The sequence below is a fragment of the Chenopodium quinoa genome, unplaced genomic scaffold (assembly GCF_001683475.1).
Source record: "Chenopodium quinoa cultivar QQ74 unplaced genomic scaffold, ASM168347v1, whole genome shotgun sequence".
In the NCBI taxonomy this organism is placed as follows: Eukaryota; Viridiplantae; Streptophyta; class Magnoliopsida; order Caryophyllales; family Amaranthaceae; genus Chenopodium; species Chenopodium quinoa.
The window spans coordinates 6,680,022-6,707,207 of NW_018742390.1; the positions used below are offsets into that span (position 1 = coordinate 6,680,022).

Consider the following 27,186-nt stretch of genomic DNA (forward strand, 5'->3'; position numbering starts at 1 on the left):
AATTTTCACAGCAAAAAATAAACTTTTATTTTCCACCTATGGTGGAGTGACATGTGTCACCGATGCCACATGGTCTAATCAAACCTCGACACGTGTCATACCCTGGTTGTTCCGAATTTGGCCAATCTCCATTCGACACGTGTCCATCCTAGAACTTGGGAGAAGAAGACGACCTTCGAGGGCCCAAATCCCGAGAAAGTCGTAAGTCAGCGCAGCCCAGAATGATTAGGTCAGAGTGATCTAATCAAGGACACATTTCTCAATGACCCTATAAATAGGGAGATTTCCCCCATATTTGGGGCATCTAAAATTATTACAGCGTACCCTATATTCTCTTACATCAAAAAATCGCTTGATTTCGGAATCCGAGAATATTTCACCTCTTTTTCCGCACTTTCTTCCGTTTATCTTCAAGTACTAAATTGATAGTCGGAGGCGGAGCTCCACCCACCGGAAGTCTCCGTTGTTTTGTAGGTACAGGACGCACGTAACCAGTCTCTGAGCTGTAACTCTCCCGATGGACAAAACACCCAAAACAAATGGTTTCGTAGGTGCAATCTTAGGGAAATAAAAATGAAGGAGAGATCACTTTTCGTAATAAAATGGTGTCTCTTTTTTTTTTTATTCAATTAAGAAAGGAGAGACCATTTCTCTTATATAAATGGTCTCATTTTTTGTATTTATTCACTTTTTAAAAAAAAAAGAGAGACCCTTTCTCTTAAATAAATGGTCTCTTTATTTTTATTTATTTAAGTATTTTAAGAAAGGAGAGACCACTTATGATTAATAAATGGTCTTTTTTATTAATAAATAAACCTAAACCCTAAACTTTTTTTTTAAAAGGTAAGATACAGGAAAATTAGGAATGTCTTCTCGCAAGACTGTAACCTAATTTATCGAAAAGTAAAAAATAAGAAAACTTGCTATCCATGAATGGGTCAATATCTTGATGTGTCGGGGTAGAATAGCCTAGAGAGGCAACATAATCTGCTGCTCGATTTCCTTCACGATATATATGTTGAGAATCAAAAGCTGAGAAAGACTCCAAAATCTTTTTAATGTCGTCCATGAGCAGATGCAGTTTCCAGGGACACCTGAATTTTCCCTGTAAAATATTAATAACAGTTAGATTATACCCTTCAATGAAAATATTGAAGTACCATTGCTAATCTTCCAACGGAGTCCTCTAATCAAGAGTGGTCGTGTTTATAGTATTTTCTTCCGAATCCAAGAGTCTCTAGACTGAGAACGATAAGTTAAAAATGAGATTGTCTAAGATATTTAGCTGTAACTGATTGAACCCACAAATTAGTAGGATCGGTAAGTATTTTCCATCCTAACATAGCCAAGAAAGTAGAATTAACAGCAGCAGACTTACGCAGGCCTAAACCCCCTTTACTTTTAGGTTGACAAATAGTGTCCCAAGCAACCATAGGTATACAAGTCTTAGACGGAGATTGCTTCCAAAAGAAATCACGATTAATTTTGTCTAGAGAAGAGGTAACAGAAGAAGGTAAACGAGCTGTAGTCATGGCATATGAGGGGATAGCCTCAAGATGACTTTGAATTAAAACCACCTTTCCAGCTTTAGAAACCAAATTTGAGGCCCAAGAATTCATTTTCTGATCAGCTTTTGCAATAAGATGCTGAAAATTATCTTTAGTATGACGGGAAGAGTTAAAGAAAACCCCTAAATAACGACCAAGGAAGGATTTAGGTGTCATATTAAAGAAACCTGCCAAAGAGGATTTAGTATTATTAGATACATATTTAGAAAAAACCATAGAAGACTTATTAAAGTTAATAAGTTGACCCGATAACATGGAAAACTCATCCAAAGTATTCCGAAGAGAAGACACGGCTGTAGAAGTAGCTTTACAGAAAAGAAGACTATCAACCCCAAAGAGTAAGCAAGGTATTTTAAGGGTTGTTGGTGCAATTTTAACCTCGAGGCCTAAAGATTTGTTTTGACTAAGAAGTACTAATTTTTTTGTTAGTACTTCCATATAAATAACAAAGAGGGCCGGGGAGAGAGGATCTCCTTGCCGTAACCCCCTAGAAGGTGTTATGAGAGCAGTAGTGGCATTGTTGATAGTTGGAGAATAAGACACAGTGGTAACACAAGATTTAATCCAATTAATCCAAGTAGCATTAAAGCCGAAGGCGGAAAGAGTAGCCTATAAAAAATCCCATTCAATGCGATCATAGACTTTTTCCATATCTAGTTTCAGAGCCAACCAACCTTTCTTACTTTTGGATTTATTGAACAAGTTTAGAATTTCATGGACCAACAAAATATTATCCTGAATGGCATGATCAGGGGCGAAAGAATTTTGGTGAGGACTTATAATCTTCTTTAAATAATGCTTCAATTTGTTAACCAATAATTTGGAGATAGCTTTATAAATAGTAGTACATAGACTAATGGGTCTATACTAACTAGCCTTCGAGGGGGAGTGGACTTTAGGAATTAACGTGATAATAGTATGATTTAATTCCCTAAGAAGAATACAATTGTAAAAAAAAAAACCTCTAATAGCTTTACAAATATCTTGACCAATTATGTTCCAATAAAATTGAAAAAATTTTGGGCCATAACCATCTGACCCAGGAGCTTTATAAGGGGACATGTCAAAAAAAGCAGATCGTATCTCATCGTCTGTAAAAACCATTGTGAGTTGCAGATTATCATCTAGAGAGATGATTGGGTTAATGCAACGTAAAGAAATGGTTCGATCATGGTTAAAAGGAGATTTAAATCTAGTAGAGAATTCAGTATAAAAGAGGTCTATAATATCAGATGGATTATCAACCCATTGATTATCATCGTTTTGCAGACGAAAAATTTGTTTTTTACTAAAGCGAAACATAGCTGATTCATGAAAAAATCTAGAGTTACGATCACCTTTGGTTAACCATAATTTGCGTGCAAATTTACCCCAAAATTTTTGACCAAACAAAAGAAGCTTTTCACGTTGACGAATAAGCTGATAAGGTGTTGACGTATATGAGCATTGTCTGGAAAAAGTTGTAATTAAGATTCTACAAAAATCAATTTTGATTGATTCAAACTTAATTTAGCTTGGACATTAGCATATTTAGAATGGTGCCAATGCTTTAAGTCTGTTTTAGTACGCTTCAATTTTTGTACAATGCAAAAGAAACGAGAGCTAGTATGTCGAGTCTTCCAATTTTTAACAATAATATTATAAGCTTCTACATCTGAAGTCCAGATATTCTGAAATCGAAAAGAAGAAAGTCTAGGCGTCATATCAAAACAATAGGGGAATGATCAGAAATGGAAAAGTGTTCATATAAAAGGGAAGCATCCGGATATAAAGAAGTCCATTGAGAACTGACAAAGGAACGATCTAATCTTTCATAAATAAAGTGGGATTGAAAAGGACGCTTCCACGAAAATGAATTTCCCATAGCAGGGATGTCTATAGCTTGCGTAAATTGAGCAAAACATTGAAGTCTAAAACATCTAGGAAGGGAAGGGGGTTTTCCACCTTGCTTATCATTAAGTAAATATAAGTCATTAAAATCCCCAATAATACAACAAGGTAGGGGAGAACTTGAAACAAGGTCATAGAGCTCCGACCAGAACATCATTTTTTAAGAGGTTTGAGCAGGGGCATATAAAGAATAAAGCATAAAAACAAAATGAAGTGCTAAATCATGAATAAGTAAGGATGCAATCCTATGCTACAAATGTAAGACAGTGACATAGATATTAGGAGAGTTATAGCAAACCCACATTCCACCACAATGCCCTACCGGATTAATGATATGAACAAATTCATAACCTAAGGTTTTACTCAATCTATGACTATTAGAAGGGGAGCTCATAGTCTCAATTGCAATAAAAATGTCTGGATTGCTTTTTTTCTTTAGGAAAATCATCTCACTAATAGCCCGTGAACGCTTAGCCCCTCTAACATTCCAACTAATAATCTTCATAAAGAAGTATAAGAGGAGTAAAAAACAAAAAACATACTACAAGAATGTAGGAACAAAGTCATATAACTCTGTAAACAAAAGAACAAAAAATCCCAGGTTTCATGGAAACCAATGTCATAAGTTCCTATGAAAAAATCAGGAACATAGTCAAGAGCAAACAAATGGAGAAAGGGGAAAATCGTAATAAAATAGGCCAAAAAGCGTAGACAGCCTAGACAGTTCCTGCAAAACAAGAAGAAAGTGTATAAATGATTTGAAGAGAATAAAAATAACAAAGGAAACCAAAAATACACCAAACAACAAAAGCAGAAGATGAAAATAAGAAAGACAAATAACAAACTGAAAAGAAACAAAGAAAGAGTAGATAAGAACTGCCCAAAATGAACAGAAAAAAGCAAAAAGAAAATACAACTAGAAAAAAGAGAAACGAAAATTAAATGTAAATTGATACAACAAGAAGTAAGAAATAAAGGACAAAGTGTGGACAGACTGTAAGAACTAGGAATCAGACCAACAAGTGTAGAAGACCTGAAAGCATGAGAAATCACATCATCCTGAGACATGAAAAGTATAAGGGAGTAGCTAAACCTGTACATAAGGGAATACAGAGAACAAATTGGAGGTAATTCATATAGAGGAAACTTAGTCCAAAGGAAGAAGAACCAATAATACCCTACCCATTAAGCTTGGAAACAGTCAACAAAAATAGCAAGGAAAGGACAAAGCAAAAGCACTGTAACTTGTAAAAGAGATAAGGACAAGGAGCAACAATGCAAAGGGGGAGAATTAAAAAGGGCATTAGTCCTAATATTACCAGAGGAGGGCATGCAAATATGAGCTAAGTGGCTCAAAAAGAGTAAGTTAGCTCAGTTAAAAAGATTCCAAAAAAAATATTCATAGTATTTAACCGCAACACGGCAGGAATTCCGATAATAAAAGATGGGAAGGCTAAATAAGCATAGGATCAGTAGACATGAAACATAAGGAAAAGGGAGATAAGCAGAAAAAATAAAGTACCTTAGTGGATAGAGTAAAATCCACAAATGTCCAAAGTGGGAAAACCACATATCAGTCTGAATCCCAAAAGTGGGAAAGCATTCAGCAAAAAGAGAGGGCAGAGGGTAAAGAAACCCAGAAATAAGTAATAAAAAAAACTAGGATGAAAACAAAGACAAAAAGAAAAAGGACCAATAACAAGAAATAACTTAAAATATGTACATATATTATTATAATTTGATATAGAGATAGCATATGGTGATACATCATAAAAATAGAAAATAGTAACATAGTACAAAGGAAAAGAAAAAAAGAAAGATGCTTATATACAGAGGGAAAACAAGCATCAAAACTAGTACATACAAGTACACCTAAATAAAAGTTAAGACTAGTACAAATACTATGTAGGAGAGTGAACAGACAACAAAAGAGTAAAGGCAGGCCGTAAAGGTAGAAAAATTGGACAGAAGACCAGATCATTTTTTAGGGAGCCTCGAAGAAGCCGAGTCTTCAGCATCTTCAGTCCTCCTCCTCTTACCAGAGGATTCAGAGGAGCAGGCAGAAACATCGACCCCCATAGCATCAAAAAAACGTTGTTCATCATCATCAGAGGAAAGACCTGTATGCTGATTGGAGTTTGTGCCATACTCATAAACAGGAGGAGTTGAGGCATCTTGAGCAGCAGAATCATGATCATCCAATAGTTGGTCCATGAGAGAAGGAGAACTATCATCTTCTATCAGAAGAGGGGATGCATCAGTAGCAACGGAAGGATTAAGAGGGGTGGCCTCTCTCATAACATCCTCTATGGACTCATGGGCAAGAAGCATTAAGTACTGGTTATCCATAGGGACAGACGAAGAGGGAGGGACATGCACAACCATGGAACCTGAAGGAAATGAGGGAATCTCAGAGGAAATAGGCTGGTTGGGGTTAATAACAGTAGAACCAGGTTTGAGCTTAATAGGGCCAGGATTACGAGCTTTCCTAGAAGGAAAAGATCTCTTCCTAGGGACCACCTTAACCCATTTGGAAGAAGAAGGGACTAAAGAGGAGTCATCCCCTTGCTTATCAGAAGTAGGGGAAGAGATGGAACTATTCTTAAGCCTTTCAATAAGAACATGCATGACAGATTGAGCAACTTTGGGACAAGAATCCAAAGCATGAGAATCCACTCCACATTGAGGGCACACTTCAGTCATGCCCTCATAAACGAGCTGTATTTCTTTTATAACATCAGAAAGATTTAAGAAAGCAGAGCCGGGAATAGGCTTAGAAATAGAGATATTGACACAAACTCTAGCACATTTGACTTTTTTCTTGGATTCAGTGAACTGGTCCAGCTTAATCAACTTACCAATAGTGGTGAGGCAGAATATAGATGCTAACCCATTGATCTATAGAAGAGATGGAGGTAGAGATTGGGCAGAAATCCTTGGTCATTCAAGGAGAACAAAGTTTAGACCTTGAACAAACCAAGGTCTTCCCCTCCAAGCATTCAATTTATCCTCATTGTTAGAAAAAGTGATAAGAAACCACCCATTGCCCATTGGCTCAAAATTCACATGACCTTTTAAAAACATCCAAGCACTTTTTAATTTCCCAATAATAATATGTTTATAAACTCTTTCCCCAAATAATTTCCCAACTAGACAAGTATTAGTCATAGAATCAACAATGAGAGGACCAGGAGTTGGGGTAAAAGGAAAATGGGGGGTATCCTTAGGGTCAACAGCAGGAGGGGAAGACCTAACAGGAGAGGAGGGCTGAGTTACTGGAGGTGGGGGAGGTAGAACCATAGATATTGGAGGCACACTAATCCCTGGGTGAAGGGGAGGGGCAGTAGAAGTCGAATCTTGATTTCCATCAGAAAAGGGTTGGTCGGGTGAGGGCGTATGGACAACTCCAAGATTAGGGAGAATTTTATCTCCCATAGCAGTCGGTTGGGATCCCAATAAGGGAGGGTTATTAGTAAAGGATGAGACAATGTTGGCATAGGACTTAGTAGAAGCAGACTTAGACATGAGCAGTAGAGAAAAAGGAACACAATAAAAGGAGGAAAGAAAAAAGGAGGGAAAACAGGTTTGAAGGCAACGAGGAAGTCACATAAAGTATTTATAGGGCACATAAACAACCATAGAGCAAGGGGAATAAGAAAGAAAAGAAAAAAGAAAAAAGAAAAAAGAAAAGAAAACAAATAACAGTAAAAAAAAAACCAACAAAACATGGGGCAGAGACACGTATCAAAGGAAGGTAAAAGAAGTGAATAATCAAAATAGATAAAATGCAAAAAATCCAAAGCAATGACAGGTAGCAAGTAGATTTGACAGGAGTAGTGAAAAATTATAAAAAGTAAAATCATAGAAATACAACACATAAAATAATTAAAACTTAAAAAAAAATAAGTAAGACACGTAAGAGAAGCAAATTAAACTAAGAGAGAGAAAGAGAGCTCCCTGAAATAGGGGAGTGAGTGGGAGTAGGAATACAACCATGTAACTTAAGAGCAACTTGCAAATTAAAACTTGAAGGCGCCACGTGGCAGGAACCATAGAAAGAGGAGGTATCTATATAAAGATGGGAAGTTAGTATAAATACTAATGAAATCATAAGAACAAAAATCAAAGAAAAAAACATAGAGAAACACCCAAGGGAAAAGGGGAGAAAAGAAATTCATAAACGGAAAAAAAACACAAGAAACCCTCAATAGAGCACTCTCACCAATGGGGAGAAAAATGCCCATGGGGAGTTTTTGGGTTTTAATCCAAAAATAAAAGTCCCCATCAATGGGCTAAATAAAAAATGCCCATGGGAAAAACATTTTTTGATCAAAGTTTGGGCAAAATTAAAATTAGACCAAGAATGAGTGGGCCCCACGTACGACGCTGGCAATAGCGTTTTTTTTTGCTCACCACGCCTCAAAACGCAGCGTTTTGAGAAAGCGTGTGATGCGCTTCATCTCAAAACGCAGCGTTTTGAGGAAAGGAAAAGCAAAAAAAAATACTAAATGCACCCCTGACAGGCGCGTCAGCACGCCCAATCAGGCGCTGACACGTGTCCTGTCAGGGAGCTTGGACCAATCAGGAAATTCCTGATTATTGCAACGGTTATATTTTTGTAACCGTTATTTTGTGCTTTTAAAATTAAAAAAAAAAATTACCAACGGCTAGAAAAAAAATTCCCTACAAATAGAGACCCATTTTGCCTATATTTTCATATTTCCAAAATTCACATAAATTTGTTGTATTTACATTTTCTCTCAATTTCTCCCTCATAATTAGTCATCCTTTTAATATTAATAATAATAATAATAATAATAATAATATTATTATTATTATTATTATTATTATTATTATTATTATTATTATTATTGGAAGTATAATTATTATTGTTATTATTTTAGTAGTATTTTTATTAATATTATTATTGTTGTTATTATTATTTTTGTCATTAATATTATTATTATTATTATTATTATTTGTGTTATTATTATTATTATTATTGTTATTATTGTGTTAGTTTTTGAAATTAATAAAAAAAATAGATATGGATCCCAATAACCCCTTTTACTCACTACTTTCTCAAAATTGTAATGATTTAGATGAGAATTTCATGAATCGACCTCAATTTCAACTTTTCCTACAAAGAATGAGCAACACCTCTCTGCAAAATCCTCCACAACAACAAATACCTCCACAAATTCCAACTGAAAACACTGATTACGAGCAATCACCTCCTGTCTACCAAGGAAAAAACTCTCAGTACGATGATAGCCAAGAAGAAAATGTGCCTGAGACACCTCAATACCCTCCGTCGACTCAAAGAATGCCGGCGGGTTCCAACCAACGAGTCGCTAAAGCTAGTCGTATTTGGTCAGTCACAGAAGATGAAGCTCTTATTGGGCTATATTTAAAATACAGTGAAAATGCGATAGTGGGTACGGGCATGAAAGCAGATGAACTTTGGCGACAAATATCTGTGGCGTACGACATGGTTCAAGCTAGGCAGCCAGAAATACTACCACCCAGAAATGCGAAGAGTTTGGAGAACCGTTGGAGAAGGATGGCGGCAGATGTACTGTTATGGACAAGTTGTTACGATGAAGCGGGTCCGTTAACTGGAAGTGGATTCAACGAAGTTGATCGAATTCAAAAGGCCTCGAAGTTGTTCCATATATCATCCAAACCACCACACAATTTTGTTTTTCCCCATGCTTGGGAAATGATAAAGAATGACCCCAAGTGGAGGCCAAAGATTAGATGGGCATTGTCACTAAAGGAACGACAGGATTCTCAAGTGCGTTCGGAAGGGGACACCGAGGATAGCAGTGGAAGTGGAAAGAGATCGAGAACTGACAGTGAAGCTGAAGGAGATGTTCCCGTTGGTGGGTTTTCATCAGGAGGTATACCCAGACCCGACGGGGTAAAAAAAGCAAAGGCTAAGCGTAAGGGAAAAGCTATTGCTCATGATACTGCAACTTTAAGTATTGGTGAACAGATACAGGCTTGTACTGAAGTTAGAAGCTTTGAGGCAAATTTACGACAACAAAGGTTGGACCTTGAAAGGGAAAAGGAAAAGAGGAAAAACAAACAGGTCAAATTACAAGAGAAGAAGATGAAATTTGATATGTTGCAAGCCATTATGTCAAAAACGACGCCACTTACACCAGCTGAAGAAGCGTGGAAGGAGGAACTAATTCAAGAAGTGTATGGTGGAAAGTAGAGTAGTTTATTATGCATTATGATTTCAAGTTATGTTGCAATGAAATAAAAGGTATTTTGTTTATTATGTTGCAATGAATTAATTTTTATTATTAATTTTATCCAAAAATTAATCAATTTATATTACATTTTCATATATTTTGTTCAATTATGAGTCAAGTACTAGCTAGTGTGTGTAGATTTGTCTTATACAATTATGAGTCAAGTGGTTGGTTTTATCAACCATTGAACTGTCAAATCCCAAAAAGTAGTCAAGTCCAATTGTAGTTTTTGTTTTATACAAGCATTGAGTAGTCATTTCATACATAACTTGAACCGTATGACAAGCATTGGTATTGATCATTAAGAATTGAGTAGTCATGTATTTTGTTTTTACTATACATTGAGTAGTCTTTTCACACTCAGCTAAAGGACATGCACTGAAAAGCTTTCCTATTTAAAGGTGTGAAATCCATAAATTGATCCACAACACCAAAACATTCAAAAGCCAAACACAAAAAATGTTTTCCATAAGCTCAACCTCAAGCTCAAATTCTTCTGATTCAGATCAATATGCGGAATTTGATAATCTAGTTGACGAATTTGTCACAAATCACTTACCTAACATAATGCTTCCTCAACCACCTCCATCCGAGATCGAAATTGTAAATGAAGATGAAACTGTCCCGCAGCGTAGGGGAGATAGAGAAAGGGAGAAAGGGCATTTGCAATTGTACAATGATTACTTCGCAATAAATTCTGTGTATTCCGAAAATCAATTCCGTCGTCGATTTCGAATGCACAAACCTTTATTCTGTCGGATTATGAATAAAGTGGTTGAGGGCTATCCATTCTTCCAGCAGCGTAGGAATGCAGCTGGTAGGCTTGGCTTATCACCTCTGCAGAAATGCACCGCTGCAATAAGAATGTTAGCGTACGGTGTTGCTCCGGATGCCGTAGATGAATACATACGCATGGGTCAAACAACATCTAGAAAATCAATGCAACATTTTACTCAAGGGGTGATCAAGCATTTTGAGGCCGAGTACTTAAGAAGTCCAACAGATGAAGATTTAAGGAGAATCCTTCACCAAAATGAAATGTGTGGATTCCCGGGCATGATCGATAGCATCGACTGCATGCACTGGGAGTGGAAGAACTGTCCTATGGCTTGGAAAGCACAATACGCAGGTCGTAGCAAGAACGCAACCCTTATCCTTGAAGCTGTTGCGGATCAAGATTTATGGATTTGGCATGCATTTTTTGGAATACCCGGCTCTTGTAATGATCTTAACGTCCTATACCGCTCTCCGGTGTTTGATGATGATTCGAAAGGTCGGGCACCACCAATTAGTTTTATGGTAAACGGCCATGAGTACAACATGGGATACTACTTAACAGATGGTATATATCCGAACTGGGCAACATTTATACAAGGTATCACATATCCTCAACTCCAGAAGGACAAGTTATTTGCAGATAAACAAGTTGCAGCTCGGAATGACGTTGAACGTGCGTTTGGAGTTGTACAGGCTAGGTTTGCCATATTACGACAACCCTCACTTGCTTTCGACGAAGACATTTTGAGCGACATAATGAAAGCTTGTATCATTATGCACAACATGATTGTCGAGGATGAACGACACAATTACACTCGTGCCGAAGTTTTGAGAAGGTATTATGAAGAAGATCGCCCTCAGCTTCATAGAGCAAGGTCCGGACCGAGTACAAGTGCCACAGTGAATAACAACGAGCCTTTCGAATTTGACGTTGGCCGACCACCAAACATTGATAAGTCAAAAAATGACCAAGAAAAGGCCCATGGGGAAGAGGAGTGAGAAAGTGGTTAGAGAGAGATTGGACAACCCAAAAAATGTCCATTAGTGGCAATGCTCATAGGAAGTAAAGTATTAAAGAGTCAAACTTTAAACACATATAGAAAAATAAAAAGAAAGATAGAGAAATAAAAAATGCCCATTAGTGGCAATGCTCATAGGAAGTAAAGTATTAAAGAGAAACTTTAAACAATATACAAAAATAAAAAGAAAGATAGAGAAATCAGAAAAACAAATAAAATAACATCATCATATAGTATTAGAAACATTAAAGTTAAAACAAAAAAAGCAGTACTAAAGAAAACTAGCAAGAGAATGAACCAAAGGAGGAGGATCAAACATTGAATAAAACAACTAATAAGGGTATAAAGGGGGAGTCTAAAAGCAGAAGGACCTTGTTGTACATAAGAGGTAGTAAGCATAGGTAGAACAACCAAAAATAGAAGATAAAAAGAAAGAACACATAAAAAATAGATGAACATAATCAGAGAGTCATAGGAAAGTGACAAAGTCACCCCACAAAAGTCGTATAACTCGGAAGAGTGGATCATAACCAAAGTCCAGTAAAGAACAATTGTCACTCCTTAAAAAGAAATAAACACAACCAAGAAAGGAAGAGTCAAAGGAATTGAAAGATGAGAACTCCGGAAAACAGTGATGAAAGTTGGTGTTTAGGTATGGGGTTAATAGAAAATAATTTAGAAGGAAATTATAAGGAATAAAAGGGTAAAAAAGTAGGAAGAAAGTCAACAAAAAAGGGAATGCCCAGTAAATAAAATACAGAGAGATGAATTGGAGCCGGAGACGAGAACAAAGATACCAAAGTGGTGTAGGTGGAAATTGCCGATCAGAGGTGAAAAAATCCGGTGTGAATCCACCTTGCTCAAACATTTGCACTTGGAAATTGCCGCAAATAAATTGATGTTGATGATCCAGCGACAGCCGCAAGCAAACAACCAATAGTAGTAGAGCAAACACTAATTGATTGACAGAGATGAACCATAAGATGTCAAAGAAACATCGAGCAAGGCTTAATTGAGGATCAAATAACAAACCCAATAGCTTAAGGGAAGATTTCGTAAATGGATAAACAATAGTACAAGCCGAAAGTTGTGAGCCAAATTGCAATTGAACCTTGAAATTGAGAGAACCATAGATCGATAAACAGTAGTGAGAGCACAATTGAAACTAAAATTGAAGTTTGCAATTGAACCTTGAAATTGAGAGAACCATAGATCGATAAACAGTAGTGAGAGCACAATTGAAACTAAAATTGAAGTTTGGATCTAGAGCTGGTTGTGGGGTTGGCCTGTTGTTTTCAGGTCTTTTGGTGTTCTGGTGGTAGTTATAACTTAGCTTTTGTAAGTTGTAACTTTCTCTTTAGTAATAAAATCTTATTTTCCAAAAAAAAAAAAAAAAAATTAGTGTAAAAAATCTATTGTTGCAAGGAAGTACATAAATAAGGTAAACTAAACATACTCACAGGTCGGTGAAAATTAGCTTAGTATTATTTTTTTCTAAAGCTAGATGAAAAATATACAAAGAAACGAACCAGACTTTACCCCCCAACTTTTTTACTTTTTCGATGATCATTACCTTCTTTTTTTCAAAGACACCAACTGAATCCATTGTACATATAGACTACAGGGCGTCATAACAAAGATACAAAATGTACATAAAAAGATGAAAAAACAGCCCCCCAACAAAAAAATTGATACTATACAAAAATACAATACATTTCCAAAGGCCAACCAAATGCCTCAAAAAACACAGCCGCAGTCGAAGGCTGCAATTCTTTTATGCAGATAAAGAAATTATTATTTTTTTTTTTTAAAAAAAAGGAAAAAAATGCCCTCTAAAATTAGCATCTCTAAGACCTATAATCTTGTTAACCTTCACTCAAGGAAATGATCAGCAGCTTGCTGGGTGTCTAAAATTTCAGCAGCAGCATCGGCGATTCTTAGAGCCATTGTAGCTCTATACATTGCTAGATCTGCATTTTCCATCAGGAGCTGTGCTTTCTGACGTTTAAGTATGGCTAGCTCCACAGATTTGTCTGCCGAAGCTATTGCTTCCTGTATTCTAAGGACCGCGCTTTGTTCCTCTGCAGCATTATGCTCAGCAGCTATCACTAATCAAATTTAAACATTGAAAAAATCAATAGAGTTCTCATACAAAAGCTAGAAAATTCAAGTGCCAGTAGCAATGAAGTGATTTTAATACCTTGAAGAACATTACTATCCTTGCCTCGACCTCGATGCATAGGTTGAACAGTCTGCCGTTTCAGGGATCTCTTCTTGCGTAACACAGGTTTTGTGATCAATTGTGCTCTCGTGGGTTGGTTTAACTGTCATAACAAAACTCCATGTAAGAAAACACAGAACAGAGGATACATCATGAGATAAAAGTTGCTAATTTGCAGCAGAAAAACTAGCTCGCATTTGTTTATTTGCCTAACAGTCGAGAGAGGTTTACATCAAACTTTTTTTTTATCTTTATGAATTAGGGAGGGAGGAGGTAGCCAAACTGACGCATCAATGTTTCACTTACGTATTTTAATTCGCGCAAGGGCAGGGGGGTGGGCTGTGGGGTGGTGGATGCAGTGTAGCTAAGCCAAACTGACGACGTGACAAGCATGAATCCCTTTTTCTTCTTTATAATTTCCCAAGGGTACAGACACTACAGAGTACAGAGGGCCGGAGGGGAATATCCAAAATCATTAGCATGTTAATGGATGAAATATTAGTTTGCAGAAATATATTCAAACAGCAGACTATCCTCCAGAGGCAGAAAAACTGCTATGTGCTGCATCCATGTTTAAATTATGAGCAAGAACTGCACTTAAGTGATAATCATAGGTTTAATAACACAGTCAGGTTCACTCTGATTGCTTTTGGGATGATCAATATAATTTGAGCCCGGTGTAATAAAGCATGGACGCACGCGCGCGCACGCACACACACACACACACACACACACAAGGAGTATTTGAAATTACAGATTTTGTCATTGTTGCTAGTGTAGACGAGACAAATAATGAAAGAAACACATCCAAATTACTGAGCAATTGGCTAGATATTTAAAATTCACCACAATCTAATCACAGGCTGAACAACTAAAAAGCTTGACTCATTGTAAAAAGGGAAGTAACCTGTATTGAGCACATACTAGTCAAAATACATGTACAAAGAAATATTGTGTTACAGCATGTACCTGGAAAACTCTAATCAGCGGGGCATGTTTTTGCTTCCTCTTCTTCATCCAATATCTATGTACCTGCTCAGCTACATCCGAAATAGCTACTACATCCAAACACAATCTAGCAGCTGCTATGTCATCATTGACATCCTCCCGGTTACAATAAGAAGCTTTCTCAAAAGAATCAATTGCTAATTCAAAGCTCTCTTCAGAAAGATGATTTGATGCTTCCAGCTCACTATTGAGCTTGCTTAGCCACTCTTTATCCTCAGAATCCATATCATAGTTCGCTGTCTTCCTAGACAAAGTCCTAGATAGTTCATCATTGGCTGTTCGAATGTATGACTCCGGTCTAACAAAGGCACCAGGGAGATCCCACGAATTGGTCACTTCACATACCCAAGGTACAGGGATAATTTTTACACCAGGGGACGTTGGTACAATGTTCCTTTCCCCACATACCTTATAGAGTTCCTTGAACATTGCCCAGTCTTTCCGGTCAGGAAACTCTAGTTTCCACCCATTTTCCGATGCCCAAATCACAGCATGAGTAAAACGGTTGGTTGTACAGGGTCTCATTTCTTTCTGAATCTTTAAAGAATATTTTGTTGTCCCATCTGTTTTAATGGCAAGAAGCCACTCATTTGATGCAGAGGTGTCTAATCTGACCTCTGCCCCCTCAACTCTGTAACACTTGTCTGCTTCTACAATCAGGACATTAGCAGTACAGCACTGTGAATCAGGATCCACATTCAAGCTTGATAGGTCCGGCTTTTGCACAGGAATTTCAATCACAGAACTCTTTCGAACAGACCTCCGAAGCTCCTGTTTACAAGCTAAAGGTAATGCAGGGTGGGCTTTTTTCTTGGAAACATAATTAGATACTAATGGTCCAGGCGATTTCTGCAAAACGAAAGGTAACGGGTTTCTAGCCCTCCGACTCCTTAACGACCGCCTCCGCCTCTTTGAAGCACTTCCTGTAAGAACCCCTATCCTACCTTGCACATTTCGACTGGATAACTTACTAGCCCCAGGAGATGAATTTATAGACTTCATATCCTTGGACTCATCTTTAGCAGGGGCAACTAATCTGTCAGGGGGACTCTCATTCTGGTCATTGACGAATGTAAGGGTTTCATCAGTACTCTCATTTTTTCGGTCAAAATCGTACCAACATAAACAAGACAGGCGCACCGACCTAAATAACATTGTTGCATGTAGGTGCAGAAAACACAAGGGAGCAGCTGTATAGTCAAGTGTAAACATTGCTATAAACTGCCTCACCCCAGAAATTCGGCATACACCTTTGATCTTGTTTGACACACAATTCTGAAAGATAACAACAATTACACAGGCATAAAAATAAACATTTAAACATCACTAAACACATCCAATCAACGCTAAAATGAAGTAGCAACAATATTTCACACCAATCATAAAGTTAAGCATTCAAAATATTCTCAAACAAAACAAAAACAAAAATGCAGTACATACCCACAAGAAATGAATGCCAGACGATGCAAAAACAGGCGAAACAGGGCTGGAAACCAGGAACGTTGAAACCTCACTTAAACCAACTCTTTCTTTACTCAAATACCTAAGAAGTGAACTCAAAACACTTGAAAACAACGAACACCCATCACAACACAAATCGACGAAAACCGACAACAACCCTTGATCATAATACCCTTCAATTACATCATCTGCTTGCTTCTTTTTAGTTTGCCCAATTTTTCTCCTTTGCCTTCTCACAAAATGCAAACCAAACTTCTTACTATCAGAATCACCAAAACCCGTCAAACTCCTCACATTATAACGCTTTCTTTTCCTACTATAAACATTCCTAAACATTCTGTTCTTAAGACAATAACTCCCATCTCTTAAACTAGGCAATCTATGATTAATTTCCGGCTCCGTCACAGGCTGCAGTCTTTGTATCGGAATCAGTTTCGCATCATGATCAACATCCATTGGATCAGAGCTATCATGCCAACCATTAATCTTCTGTTGCTTAAACTTGCCACTATCATTGGAAATCATTGGAAACCAATCGTCCCCATTTTTACTTCCTCGGTGCTGCTTAACATCAGCAGAGTCCACCCACAATCGACGCCCTGACCTTAAAACCCTAACCAATTCACCGTCTTTCGCCTTCGGAACAAACACCCTCGTCGAACGCCGCATCTCTACTGACGGCATCGGCGCCAGATTTCAAACCTCGTTCTCTCCGAGTTAACTCACTGAGTCAAATCAACGATTCGATCAACCAACCAACTCTTCGATTATGACGATTGTTTCAGCACATGGGTCATGTAACAACTAACAACCCAATTAAATTCACTTCAATTAACACCAAATTATCACCGAAAAATTTCCAAATCGGCCATCTAGATCATAACACTCACGATAAATTATCAAAAAAAAAAAAATTAATTTAAATTACCCAGTTATTAGTGAACGAATATTGTTCGAAAAAAGATAATTTTGTATAGATGGGGTCGAGATTTTACTAAAAGAAATGGGATAATCTTGAAATATTTTTAGGATTTTTGGAAAATTAATTTTGTTGTGAGGGAGAAAAAAGGGTGAAGAAGAAGAACAGGGGAGAAGAGGAGGCTGAAAGAGAAATATCCATTTTTTAGGGTTTAGTAGTGGAAGAAGAAAGAAAACTACTGTCGAATAAACTACAACCTGACTAAAAGAAAGCCGTTGGATGAGAAAATAGACGGTTTAGATTAGGAGAGAGAGTGAAGATTGATTCGATGGTGTCTCAAAAAGACTGGACGTTTCGGGGGGGATTGATTTTAATTTTATTGGTTTTATTTAAACTTAGAAGAAGTTGACGAAAATAGCCTTGAGCGGACCCCATGTTTAAGGTGGGGAGAATAAAGGGATATTTTTATTGTGTGAAGAGTGAGGACCCATTCGTGTCTTTTTGTAAAGGGGGTGTTAGCTAGGATAAATGAGAATTTGCCACTTGCATTTTTGTAAAGGGGGTGTTAGCTTCAAACTTCAGAAGCGGTTTAGTATGGGAAATTAGAAGATCACTTCTGTCATTGTTAGTGTATCTTTTAAAATAATCCGTGGTTTATATATACGGGTGTATAGTGCTCATTGTACACCCGGATAAATAAAAAAAAAGCGGAAAGAACATCATGTGTTTCATAAAGAACATACATGTATTTGACAAAGAACATATTTGTATTTGACAAAAACATGCATTACCAAAGAACATAAAGATATAATAAAAAGAACGAGATAAAATCTTAATTAAATTTTCTGAAAAATTACACATTATTAACGGTAAAAATTTAGAGGTGATAAAAAATCGAGTAGGGCCGGGCCATATCATAATTTCTCGTGCCCAAACCCGTAGAAAAGTAGTGGATTTTCGGGCTATTTTCAAGTCCGGTTCGAGTTTTAACTAAAAATGCATTTTTAGATTTGCCCAAACCCACCCTATTTCGGGCCGGATCGGGTTGGGATGCGAGTCATGCCAATGTTGATCACCTCTTAAAAAATCCTTACCAAAGATATCATTTCCTCAAAAAATAGTTTTCTATCTCTCCAAAAAAAATTCAACTTCCCATAATAATTTAGTTTTTTTTTACTCTAATATTATTTTCAATTAAAAATAATTTAAGATTTCAATATCAAATTTCAAAATAACATACGAGTATGTTAAAAGAACATAATTTATATTGTAAAGTACATATAGTTAATACCCAAATAACACACTAATCAAACTCAAAGAACATACGATAATAAAAGTAATTTAAATATGACATATGATAATAAAAATAGAATTTGGGCGTCACTACGACCTTAAAGAACATACACGCCAAAGTCAAATAACATACTTTGTATTATTAAACCAAAAAAACATATATGTTTATCAACATATGTTAAATAACATAAGTTATAATGTAAAGAACATATAATTTTACTCGAAGAACACACTGATCACACTCAAAGAACATATTAAAGGTATGTTCTTTGTCAAACATAGGTATGTTCTTTATCAAACACTATATATTCTTTCCGCCTTTTTTTGTTTACCAGGGTGCACCATGGTGCACCTGGGTGTATATAGGTATGTTGTTTATCAAACACTATATGTTTTTTCCGCCTTTTTTTGTTTACCAAGGTGCACCATAAGCATGGTGCACCCGGGTGTATTATCTAATTTTCATATTATAGTATTGATTAGCGAGAGGGATAGAAATAATGAGGGTAAAAATGTGGAAAAATGATGGGAAATTAGCAATTGTGATAAAGATAAAAATGATGTAATCCGTTGTTTGATATTTTGATTTAAGTTTGAAATTAAATTACGATTAATAGTAAATTTATTTAAACATTATTACTATAGACACCTAAAAATGTCTCCCCAAAACCATTGATGATGAACAGCCTTTTGTTTGGGGTGTTTTTGTCCCTCGGGAGAGTTACAACACGAAGACTGATCCGGCGTGAGCTGTACCTGCAAAACAAATGGAGACACCGGTTAGGTGGTGCTCCGCCTCCGACGAACAAGTTAGTAACTTGAAGGGAGAGAAAAAGGTGCGGAAATTTAGGTGGGTCTCTGCTCGTATTCCAAGCTCAGATGTCTCTATCACAGGAACAGTTTGTAGTAAATGGTAAAACGTGCCCTCCAAAAGAGGGGAATCTCCTTATTTATAGGGTCCTCGAGATTTGTGCCCCTGATTAGGTCACTGAACCCTAATCATTGGTGGAATGCGCCGCATTGCGGCTGATGAGTGTCATTTATGGCACTCATAGGGTAGTCTTTTAGGGTTATTTATTTGCCTTTTTCATGTTTTCTTCTCTTATTTTTGGTCCTTTTTCCTTTAGTTTCTCTTTCTCCTCTTTTCTTTATGGTTCTCGTGTTTTTCTCGTGTTTTCCTTTTATTTGGCTCTTTTTCCCTTTTATTTCCTTTCTTTATTTGCTTGTGTAGGACTTGGAGAATCACCTTTGCAAAGGAATCAAGTTGGGACCTTAATGACCAAGCAAGGAAGAAGCATTTGGCTAGAGAGGGCTTAGAGAGGCCTTAGAGAGGCCTTGGAGAGGCCTCAGAGAGGTCTCCAAGGTATTGCCAGCAGGCCGCGAGCGCGGGTCAGTGAAGCCGCGGGCGCGGGCTCAAGAAGCACAAATGGCCAGATTTTGGCAAGAACTACCCGCGGTTGCCCCGCGGGATCTCCGCGGGCGCGGGAAACTTGGAGAGGGTGCTCCGTCTCAGAGAGACCGCGGCCCCCTGATTGAGCTTTGGGAGCAGGGGATTAGCCGCGGGCGCGGGTTTATACTGCCGCGGGCGCGGGTGTTGCCCAGATAGCCCGCAGAGGGTTCCGTACCCATTTCTCCGCGACCGCGGGTTCATCGGGAGAGGGCGCGGGATTTGCCGGTTTCTTCTTTGCTTATAAATAGACTTGTAATTCCTTTTTGAAACCAACTTTTTGATAATATTTCATTAGCTTAGTTTTAGTCTTAGAATAGTTCTCTCTCTTAGGTTGAGAGCTTTTCTCTCTAGATTAGGCTAGATTAGGAGTAGTTTTAGAGAGAGAAAGTGAAGGATTTCAATGGTGATTGAGAGATTGAAGATACAAGGGTGACAATTGTGTTCAAGATCTTATCTATTATCAATGAGCATTCTTAACTCTATCTCACCTTATTGCTTTGTTTAATTTCATGTTTGTTTGGTTTAATTTTGATGTTTGATGCTTGATTAGTGTAATTGTTCTTGATATTTTGTTGATTCTTGATTTCCATAGTTGTTAGTTGATAGATGATGATTCTTGAATAGTTGTTTGGCTAGGAATTGGGTGAAACTTGTATGATTGATTAATTGTGATTAATTTGGGAATTGTGTTGATTGATTGTTGAGATTAAAGTGATTAGTGAAGGTTTGCATGTGTGTAATTCAATTAGGCCTTGAGAATTATGCTAGATTGCATTGTAATTGCTAATGACATGAACAATTGATTTAGGAATTGCACCACTTGACATGAACAATTGATTCAATTAGGCTTTCTCGGGATTTGGGCCTGAAGGCCGCCATTCCTCCCAGGTTTCTGGAGTGACACGTGACAAGCATGGATAGGTCCACCTTGGGCCATCCTGGGGCTGACACGTGTCATCCTCTGATTGGACCACGTGGCGGGGTAAAATTACCCTAAACATTTGCCCCTCACAGATGTGACGTGGCACGCCACGTGGCATCTGTGACACGCGTCACGCTCCGGTTGGTGGTAAGTTTACCACCAAAGAGTAATCGTTCGCCTTCCGGGTAAATTACGAAAATGCCCCCGCATTTACCCTCTATATATAGCCGTTTACCCTCATCATTTTGTACGTTTACAAAAATTTTCAAGAGAGACAACTTTGAGAGAGCAGAAGTCATCCGTTTGAGTCAAGCGCAAGCGAGAAAACTCTTTCTTCGTCAACCCATTCGGACCCGTCTATCTTTAGATATCAAATCTAAAGGTACCGTCTCTGCCTCTCTCAGCTCTTTTTCTTGTTTCACCACTTGTACATATTTCTTGCAATAAATGGATGCATCACCAACACACACGACACAACCTAGGTTAGAATCCAGCCGATCACCGGGGACGGCTGAGTCTAGGAATGGGAATGCCGTCTCGGGGTGTTGGGACCACCCTTTTGCTTGGATTCCGACCATTTATGTGTCTGTGCAGGACACAATGGCTCGGACTATGCAGACGGCTGTCGATCCGGATTACCGAAGCGAGGGCTCAGGCGGCCAAACGCTTGAGGGAGATGCATCTGGTCAGAGAAACCAGACGGCTCTGGAGAGATCCCCTCCGCGTGCCCCTTCGACTCCCGCAGATTCCTTTTTGGAAGAATGCGACCAAGACGGCGACGAAGCCATCTCAGCTCCTTTGCCAAAAACTGAGGGGGAGACAAAGAGTGACAGCTCCGCCTCCACTTCTGAGAGCAGTGACGACTTGCCACCGCTTGAGGATAGCGAGGAGGAGGATAGGAAGAAGTGGAGTGAGAAGGACGACCCCTTCAAAATTCACGTCTCTGCCAAAGATAGGAGACAAATGGAGGACAACTTGAAGAGGTTTACACATATGCACCCGTTAGGAGACGAGTACAGAATCAAAGTGCCGCCTGAGGATGGCACCATCGCCTGGAAAGACGATCAACAGAACGCCAACAGCTACTTCGGCTAATATGAGGCGGCGTTCAAGGCCGGTCTTCGCTTTGCCCTTCACCAGGCGGTGAAGGCAATCTTGAGAGGCTACGGCCTCGGAGTCTGGCAACTTACCCCCAATTCTTGGGCAAACATCTTGGGGTGTGTTGGCGCCTGTGAGCTCCAGGGACTCCATCCCGTCTGGGAAGCTTTTGCTAAGATGCATTATCTTTGCCGAAGCCCAAACGGCTGGAGGGCGTGGTACACTTTAACCACGTATCCCCAATACATGATGACCTTAGACAAGGTCTCCAAATTTGACGGTTGGAAGCACAGGTTCTACCTGATGTCGGCTCCCAGCAAGCGGGAAAACTACGAGTTCCACCAGTACAATAAGAAGCCCGACCTGATGGGCCAGAAGTGCGCTCTTCCCCGGATCCCAGATGAGGACTTTGACAAAATAATTGAGGCGGATTTTTTCGGCCTCACAGATGCAACCCTGTCAACCGGGGAGACAATAAAAGTTCCCAAGAACTAGATCCCTAAGAGCGCCTGGTTTAGGGACGAGTGTTTCTTAGCCGCCTGCGGGCTAGGAAACATGTTTACCAAACGTATGCGCCTGAGTTCACATCCGCCTGTAGTACTTCTGTATCAGAATTGCTTGATGATGTATTAATAAACTTTTTTCTTTTTGCAGAAGAAGCTTTAAGCATGTTGCAGACGGAGAAGACACCCAAACGGTCCTCTGCAACCATCCACAAAGAGCTTGCGGAAAAACAGGCGGCCGCAGTCAGGGCCAAGGTAAAGAACGCTTGACTCTTTTTTAGGTTGGCCTCAAAGTTTACTTTCTCCGGATGCTAACTTTAACTTGGTTATTTTCACAGGGAGGAGAGGTAGGAAAGACGTTTGAGAAAGATCTCAAACGAGCCAGGGAGGACTCCGCCTCCAACCCTAATAAGACCAAAAAGTTAGCTTCCGCCTTAACTCCTGGCACCTCAGCCGGGAACCAAAAGATGCGGACAGGGGGTCGAACCGAGAGGATAGGCGGCAGTCTGTTCCTTGACCTCGTCAACCCCTTATCAGCAACCGGGGGTTCACCACGCCTGCAAGCGGCTCCCGCTTGGCCGGCTCCCGCTTGGCCGGCTCTGAAGGTAAGAACCCATTTGAATCCCCGCCTGAGCTAGGGTGGCCTTTGCGAGTGAAATCCCACTCCCAACAGACGTCATCCTCAGAAGGTCGGAAACAGATAGGTGCTGCCTTAATTTTGCACTCATCACCTATTGATTATGGTGCAGATCAATCTCTCCGCTGACCAGACGTCTAGAAGCATGCTAAAGCCATGCTGGAGGCGGTGAGCAAGAAGGACAAAAACGCTATCCCTGGGATAGAGACGTTCAACCTGGAACGCATCTTGTCCCTTCTGGCTGAGGTAAGATACTTACAACTTTTTCCAGGTGCTTTACTCCGCCTGCAATACTAACTTGATTTGTTTTTGCAGGCTCTGCTGCGGGTAGACGTGCTCAAGCGTCCTTATTCCCGCAAACGGGAAGAGGTAAAAAGGGCCAAGAAGTCCGCCACAGACGCTTATAATGTTGCTTTATACTCCACTATCATAAATGAACTTGAAACTAAAGCAATCATAATGACACACGCGTCGAGGATCTAGCAGCTGGAGGCGGACCTGAAGACGGCCAACCAGCGAGCGGGCGACGCTGAGACGGCTCAGAAGGGGGCGGAGGAAGCCCAGAAAAAGGCGGCGGAGAGCCTCAAGAAGTCTGAGGAGGCGCTCAAGAAGGCCGATGAGGCGCTTAAGAAGGCCCAGGCGGACCTTGGCACACTCAAGGTTGTTTCTGAAGAGAACACCAAATTGAAGACCAAGGTTGAGAAGTTGGAGAAGGAGGCTGCTCAAGCTTAGATAAACTTTGCAGCGACTTTGGAGGCAGAGCAAAACCGCCTGGTTGCTGAAAGTGATGTTGACAATGATGCCCGCATGAAGATCGCCTGGGCTGCCTTAGACCCAGACAAGGATTATGGCATCTGGGCACTGGCTCACAGGTACGCCGAGGACGTGGTGTACTTGAGGGAGAAAGGTGTGCCAGAGCCTGAGTCCTTCGACGCCTAGGCTAACGCCAACACTGAGCTTCCCGCGCTTGAGCTACCTGGTTCTGGTGAAGCGCATGAGATTCCCTCAGATGATGAGGAAGAGAAGGAGGACCAGGAGGAGCTGCTTGTGGGAAAGAAGTGATTTTCAGCGGCAGTATGCCAATTCTCTTTTTTTTTTCTTTAATCAGCGGCAGTATGCCATAAACTTGCTTTTCCGGCCTATGTGCCGAGTATTCATGTATTTACCGGCTGAGGATCCGGGTTAATCAACAATTTCTATCTTCTCCCGGACGGGGTCCGGTTAACATTTGATTCACTACAACCGTTTGGTTGAGTGGACTTTTAATGAATGCACCGACTGAGTCGGTTTTGATCATTTTGCGTTTGTGTTTGGAATTCAATTTTTGCATTTTTGTGTATATGCCTGATTTTTGCCTAACTTATCAAAAGCATGCGGCGAATTTTTGCCTAACGTATTAAAAGCCGGCTATCCTTGCCCCTGGACGACTGTGTGGTTGGTTTCAAATGGAGTTGGTTGATTGACTTGGGAACGTCTGATGCTGCAAAGAGCATGATACGTTTGTAAGTCAATCAATCACAGTAGTGATTGCCCCAAACCAAGTGCACAGCCGTACACCAACAGGCGTTCCAGTTACTACCCAAACAGTTTTTCCTGTCTTTAGATTGCATAGCCATTGCACACCTCCTTTCCCCCAATTGGGATATAAAGTGCAATTTTGGAATAAATAACCTAAGTGAGAACTTCTGCCGGTGACCGACTGATGCCTAGGGGCATCCGGTATTCGGTAACTTGGTCGTTCTTCATAAATCATTCTGGTCAGACGGCTATGAGTTGACCAATTCGGTCGTTCAATTTTTTCCGTCTGCATAGGTACGTAGAACTGACAAATAGTCTGTTCTCTGCGACGATTGCACCCGAAGAGGTGTCGCCGGACGCCTTTGTCCATGTTGGGACAGGCGGTTTTATAAAATAAGCAACCAGCCGGCTATTTTAGCCTTTGGTCTTGTTTAGGGAACGGTTGAATAACCACTAAGAGTTTTTGTGCTTAGCTTTTAATCGGATCATTGTTATAACATTAAATTTACACTAAGTTTCGAACTTAGTTATTTTAAACAAATAAGCTCGTCTGGGTATTACCCAGACGGAAAGACAATTATTAAATCATACCAAGTATCAAACCTAGTTAAATAAACAAAGGATCCATCTGAGTATTACCCAAGCAGTCAAACAAATGTAACCTTTACTAAGTATCAAACTTAATTAGGTAAATGAAGAATCCGTCTGAGTATTACCCCGGCGGATAATCAAAACAATTTTGCAAACAAAGTCTGAATTCTCATTAATTGACTCACTGTTTACAAAAAACTTACATTCTCAGAAGTAGTACTTTTTCAAGTTGTCTACATTCCAAGTTCTGGGCAGGCGCCTGCCGTCTGGGGTTTCCAGGCGGTAGGTGCCATCTCTTACTTCTTCATAGATCCGGTAGGGTCCTTCCCAATTTGGGGTTAGCTTTCCCAACTCATTGTCCCTACCGGTTGCCTCCATTTTCCGTAACACTAAGTTGTCAACTTTGAAAGGACGCTTGTGTACTTTCTTGTTGTAAGCTCTGGTCATTCTCAGACGGTAAATCTCATGACGCAAGGCGGCATTGCCCCTGCGTTCTGGGAGTGAATCCAATGCTAGGCGCATTGCTTCCCAGTTTGCCTCTTCATCATATAGCATGACTCTGAGAGTCGGCTCGTAATGTTCAATGGGCAAGACGGCTTCAGCACCGTAAACCATGAGAAATGGGGTTTCACCGGTTGCCCCTTTGATGTTGTCCGGATGGCCCATAGGACATGGATTAACTCTTCTGCCCACAAGCCATTGGCTCTTTCAATTTTCTTCTTATTGCCGTTTGAGATTAGTTTGTTGAAGGCCTCAACTTGGCCATTTGCTTGGGGTCGGCCGACTGATGCAAAACAGCTTGAGATCCCTTGATCTCCTAACCAAGTTTTGAGGTGAGGCGTCTCAAACTGAGGACCATTATCGAACACCATAGACATAGGTACCCCATACCGGGTGATAATGTTCTTCCAGATGAAGGAAATTACGTCTGAGGTCTTGATGTTCTTAACCGCCTCAGCCTCCACCCACTTGGTGAAATAATCCACAGCCACCAAGATGTAGCTCTTTCCGCCTGGAGCAGGCGTATAAGGGCCTTAAATGTCCATGCCCCATTTTGCAAACGGGATTGGGCTGTGGATGGCTGTCAGCTCGGTAGCCGGACGGTGAATAAGTTTGCCAATTTTTGGCACTTGTCACATTTCTTCACGAACTCCTTGGCGTCTTCCTCAAGAGTGGGCCAAAAATAATGTCGTCTGGCTCTGACGGCTAGGGACCTGCCGCTTATGTGGGAGGCGCAGAATCCCGAGTGCAAGTCTTCGAGAACTTCCTTCCCCTTTTCTGGGGTGACACACTTCAACAAAGGCTTCAGAAACCCCACCTTGAAGAGTTCTCCGTTCTCAACTCGAAGCTTGCAGCTCGCTTCTTCAGGACGGCTGCCTCCTGTGGCGAATCAGGAAGTGTACCGTCTGAAAGGTAGTCCCGGATGCCATCCATCCAGGTAGAGCTTCGGTCAAGAATTCCAATGGGGTCTTCATAGATGCTTCTTTTTTCAAGTACTTCCCAGAAGACTGATCGAGGCGTATCATGGCAGGCGGAAGATGCCAGTTTTGACAATGCATCCGCCTGGTTATTGTCCGACCTAGGCACTTGATTCAGACGGAATTCCTCAAGTGCCACAGCCTCTTCTTTGACTGCCTGAAGGTATTTAATCATAGCCGGATGAGTTGCCTCATATATTCCCTCAAACTGGCTAACGACCAACTGTGAATCAGAGTAGGCGTCAATTTTCATTGCCCCTGCCGCCTTACACATACGGATACCGGCTAGCAGGGCTTCATATTCCGCCTCATTGTTAGAGGCCTGAAACTTGAACCGTAGGGCATACTCATATCTGTCCCCTTCAGGAGACTCGTAGATTACACTTGCACCACAGCCGTTTTTTGTAGAGCTCCCGTCTACATACACTTTCCAAACCTGATCAAGATTATCCGGAGCCACCGGACGGGTCATTTCAACAATGAAGTCGGCAAACGCCTGACCTTTCACTGCCTTTCTTGGTTCGTAAGTGATTTCAAGACTTTGCATTTCAATAGCCCATTTCAACATTC

General features: G+C 40.0%; 2 protein-coding genes across 3 annotated transcripts; one reads left to right on the top strand and one right to left on the bottom strand.

The window, feature by feature from the left end:
- The first annotated feature begins 10,180 nt into the window (after positions 1-10,180).
- LOC110701262 (protein ALP1-like) lies at positions 10,181-11,497 on the top strand. Its single transcript, XM_021878884.1, has one exon. The coding sequence runs from the start codon at positions 10,181-10,183 to the stop codon at positions 11,495-11,497; it is 1,317 nt and encodes a 438-aa protein (XP_021734576.1).
- Positions 11,498-12,980: 1,483 nt separating this feature from the next.
- Positions 12,981-17,717, bottom strand: LOC110700482. 2 transcript variants are annotated; one of them, XM_021878030.1, is made up of 5 exons: positions 16,187-17,717; positions 14,708-16,021; positions 14,045-14,173; positions 13,718-13,841; positions 12,981-13,625 (listed from the first exon to the last, which is right to left on the bottom strand). In XM_021878030.1, the coding sequence occupies exons 1-5, from the start codon at positions 16,889-16,891 to the stop codon at positions 13,390-13,392; spliced, it is 2,508 nt and encodes an 835-aa protein (XP_021733722.1). In that variant the 5' UTR covers positions 16,892-17,717; the 3' UTR covers positions 12,981-13,389. The 2 variants fall into 2 exon arrangements, with proteins under 2 accessions (XP_021733722.1, XP_021733731.1); XM_021878039.1 differs by lacking the exon at positions 14,045-14,173 and having other exon boundaries at positions 16,187-17,705.
- Positions 17,718-27,186: the final 9,469 nt, after the last annotated feature.

Bases quoted from the DNA above. Each gene is read 5' to 3' on its own strand.
- LOC110700482 (XM_021878030.1), bottom strand. From the start codon at position 16,891: ATGCCGTCAGTAGAGATGCGGCGTTCGACGAGGGTGTTTGTTCCGAAG. The intron at 16,022-16,186 runs GTATGTACTGCA...GTTATCTTTCAG, and splicing joins CTGGCATTCATTTCTTGTGG to AATTGTGTGTCAAACAAGAT. The intron at 13,842-14,044 runs GTAAGTGAAACA...TTGTTATGACAG, and splicing joins CCTTGCGCGAATTAAAATAC to TTAAACCAACCCACGAGAGC.
- LOC110701262 (XM_021878884.1), top strand. From the start codon at position 10,181: ATGTTTTCCATAAGCTCAACCTCAAGCTCAAATTCTTCTGATTCAGAT.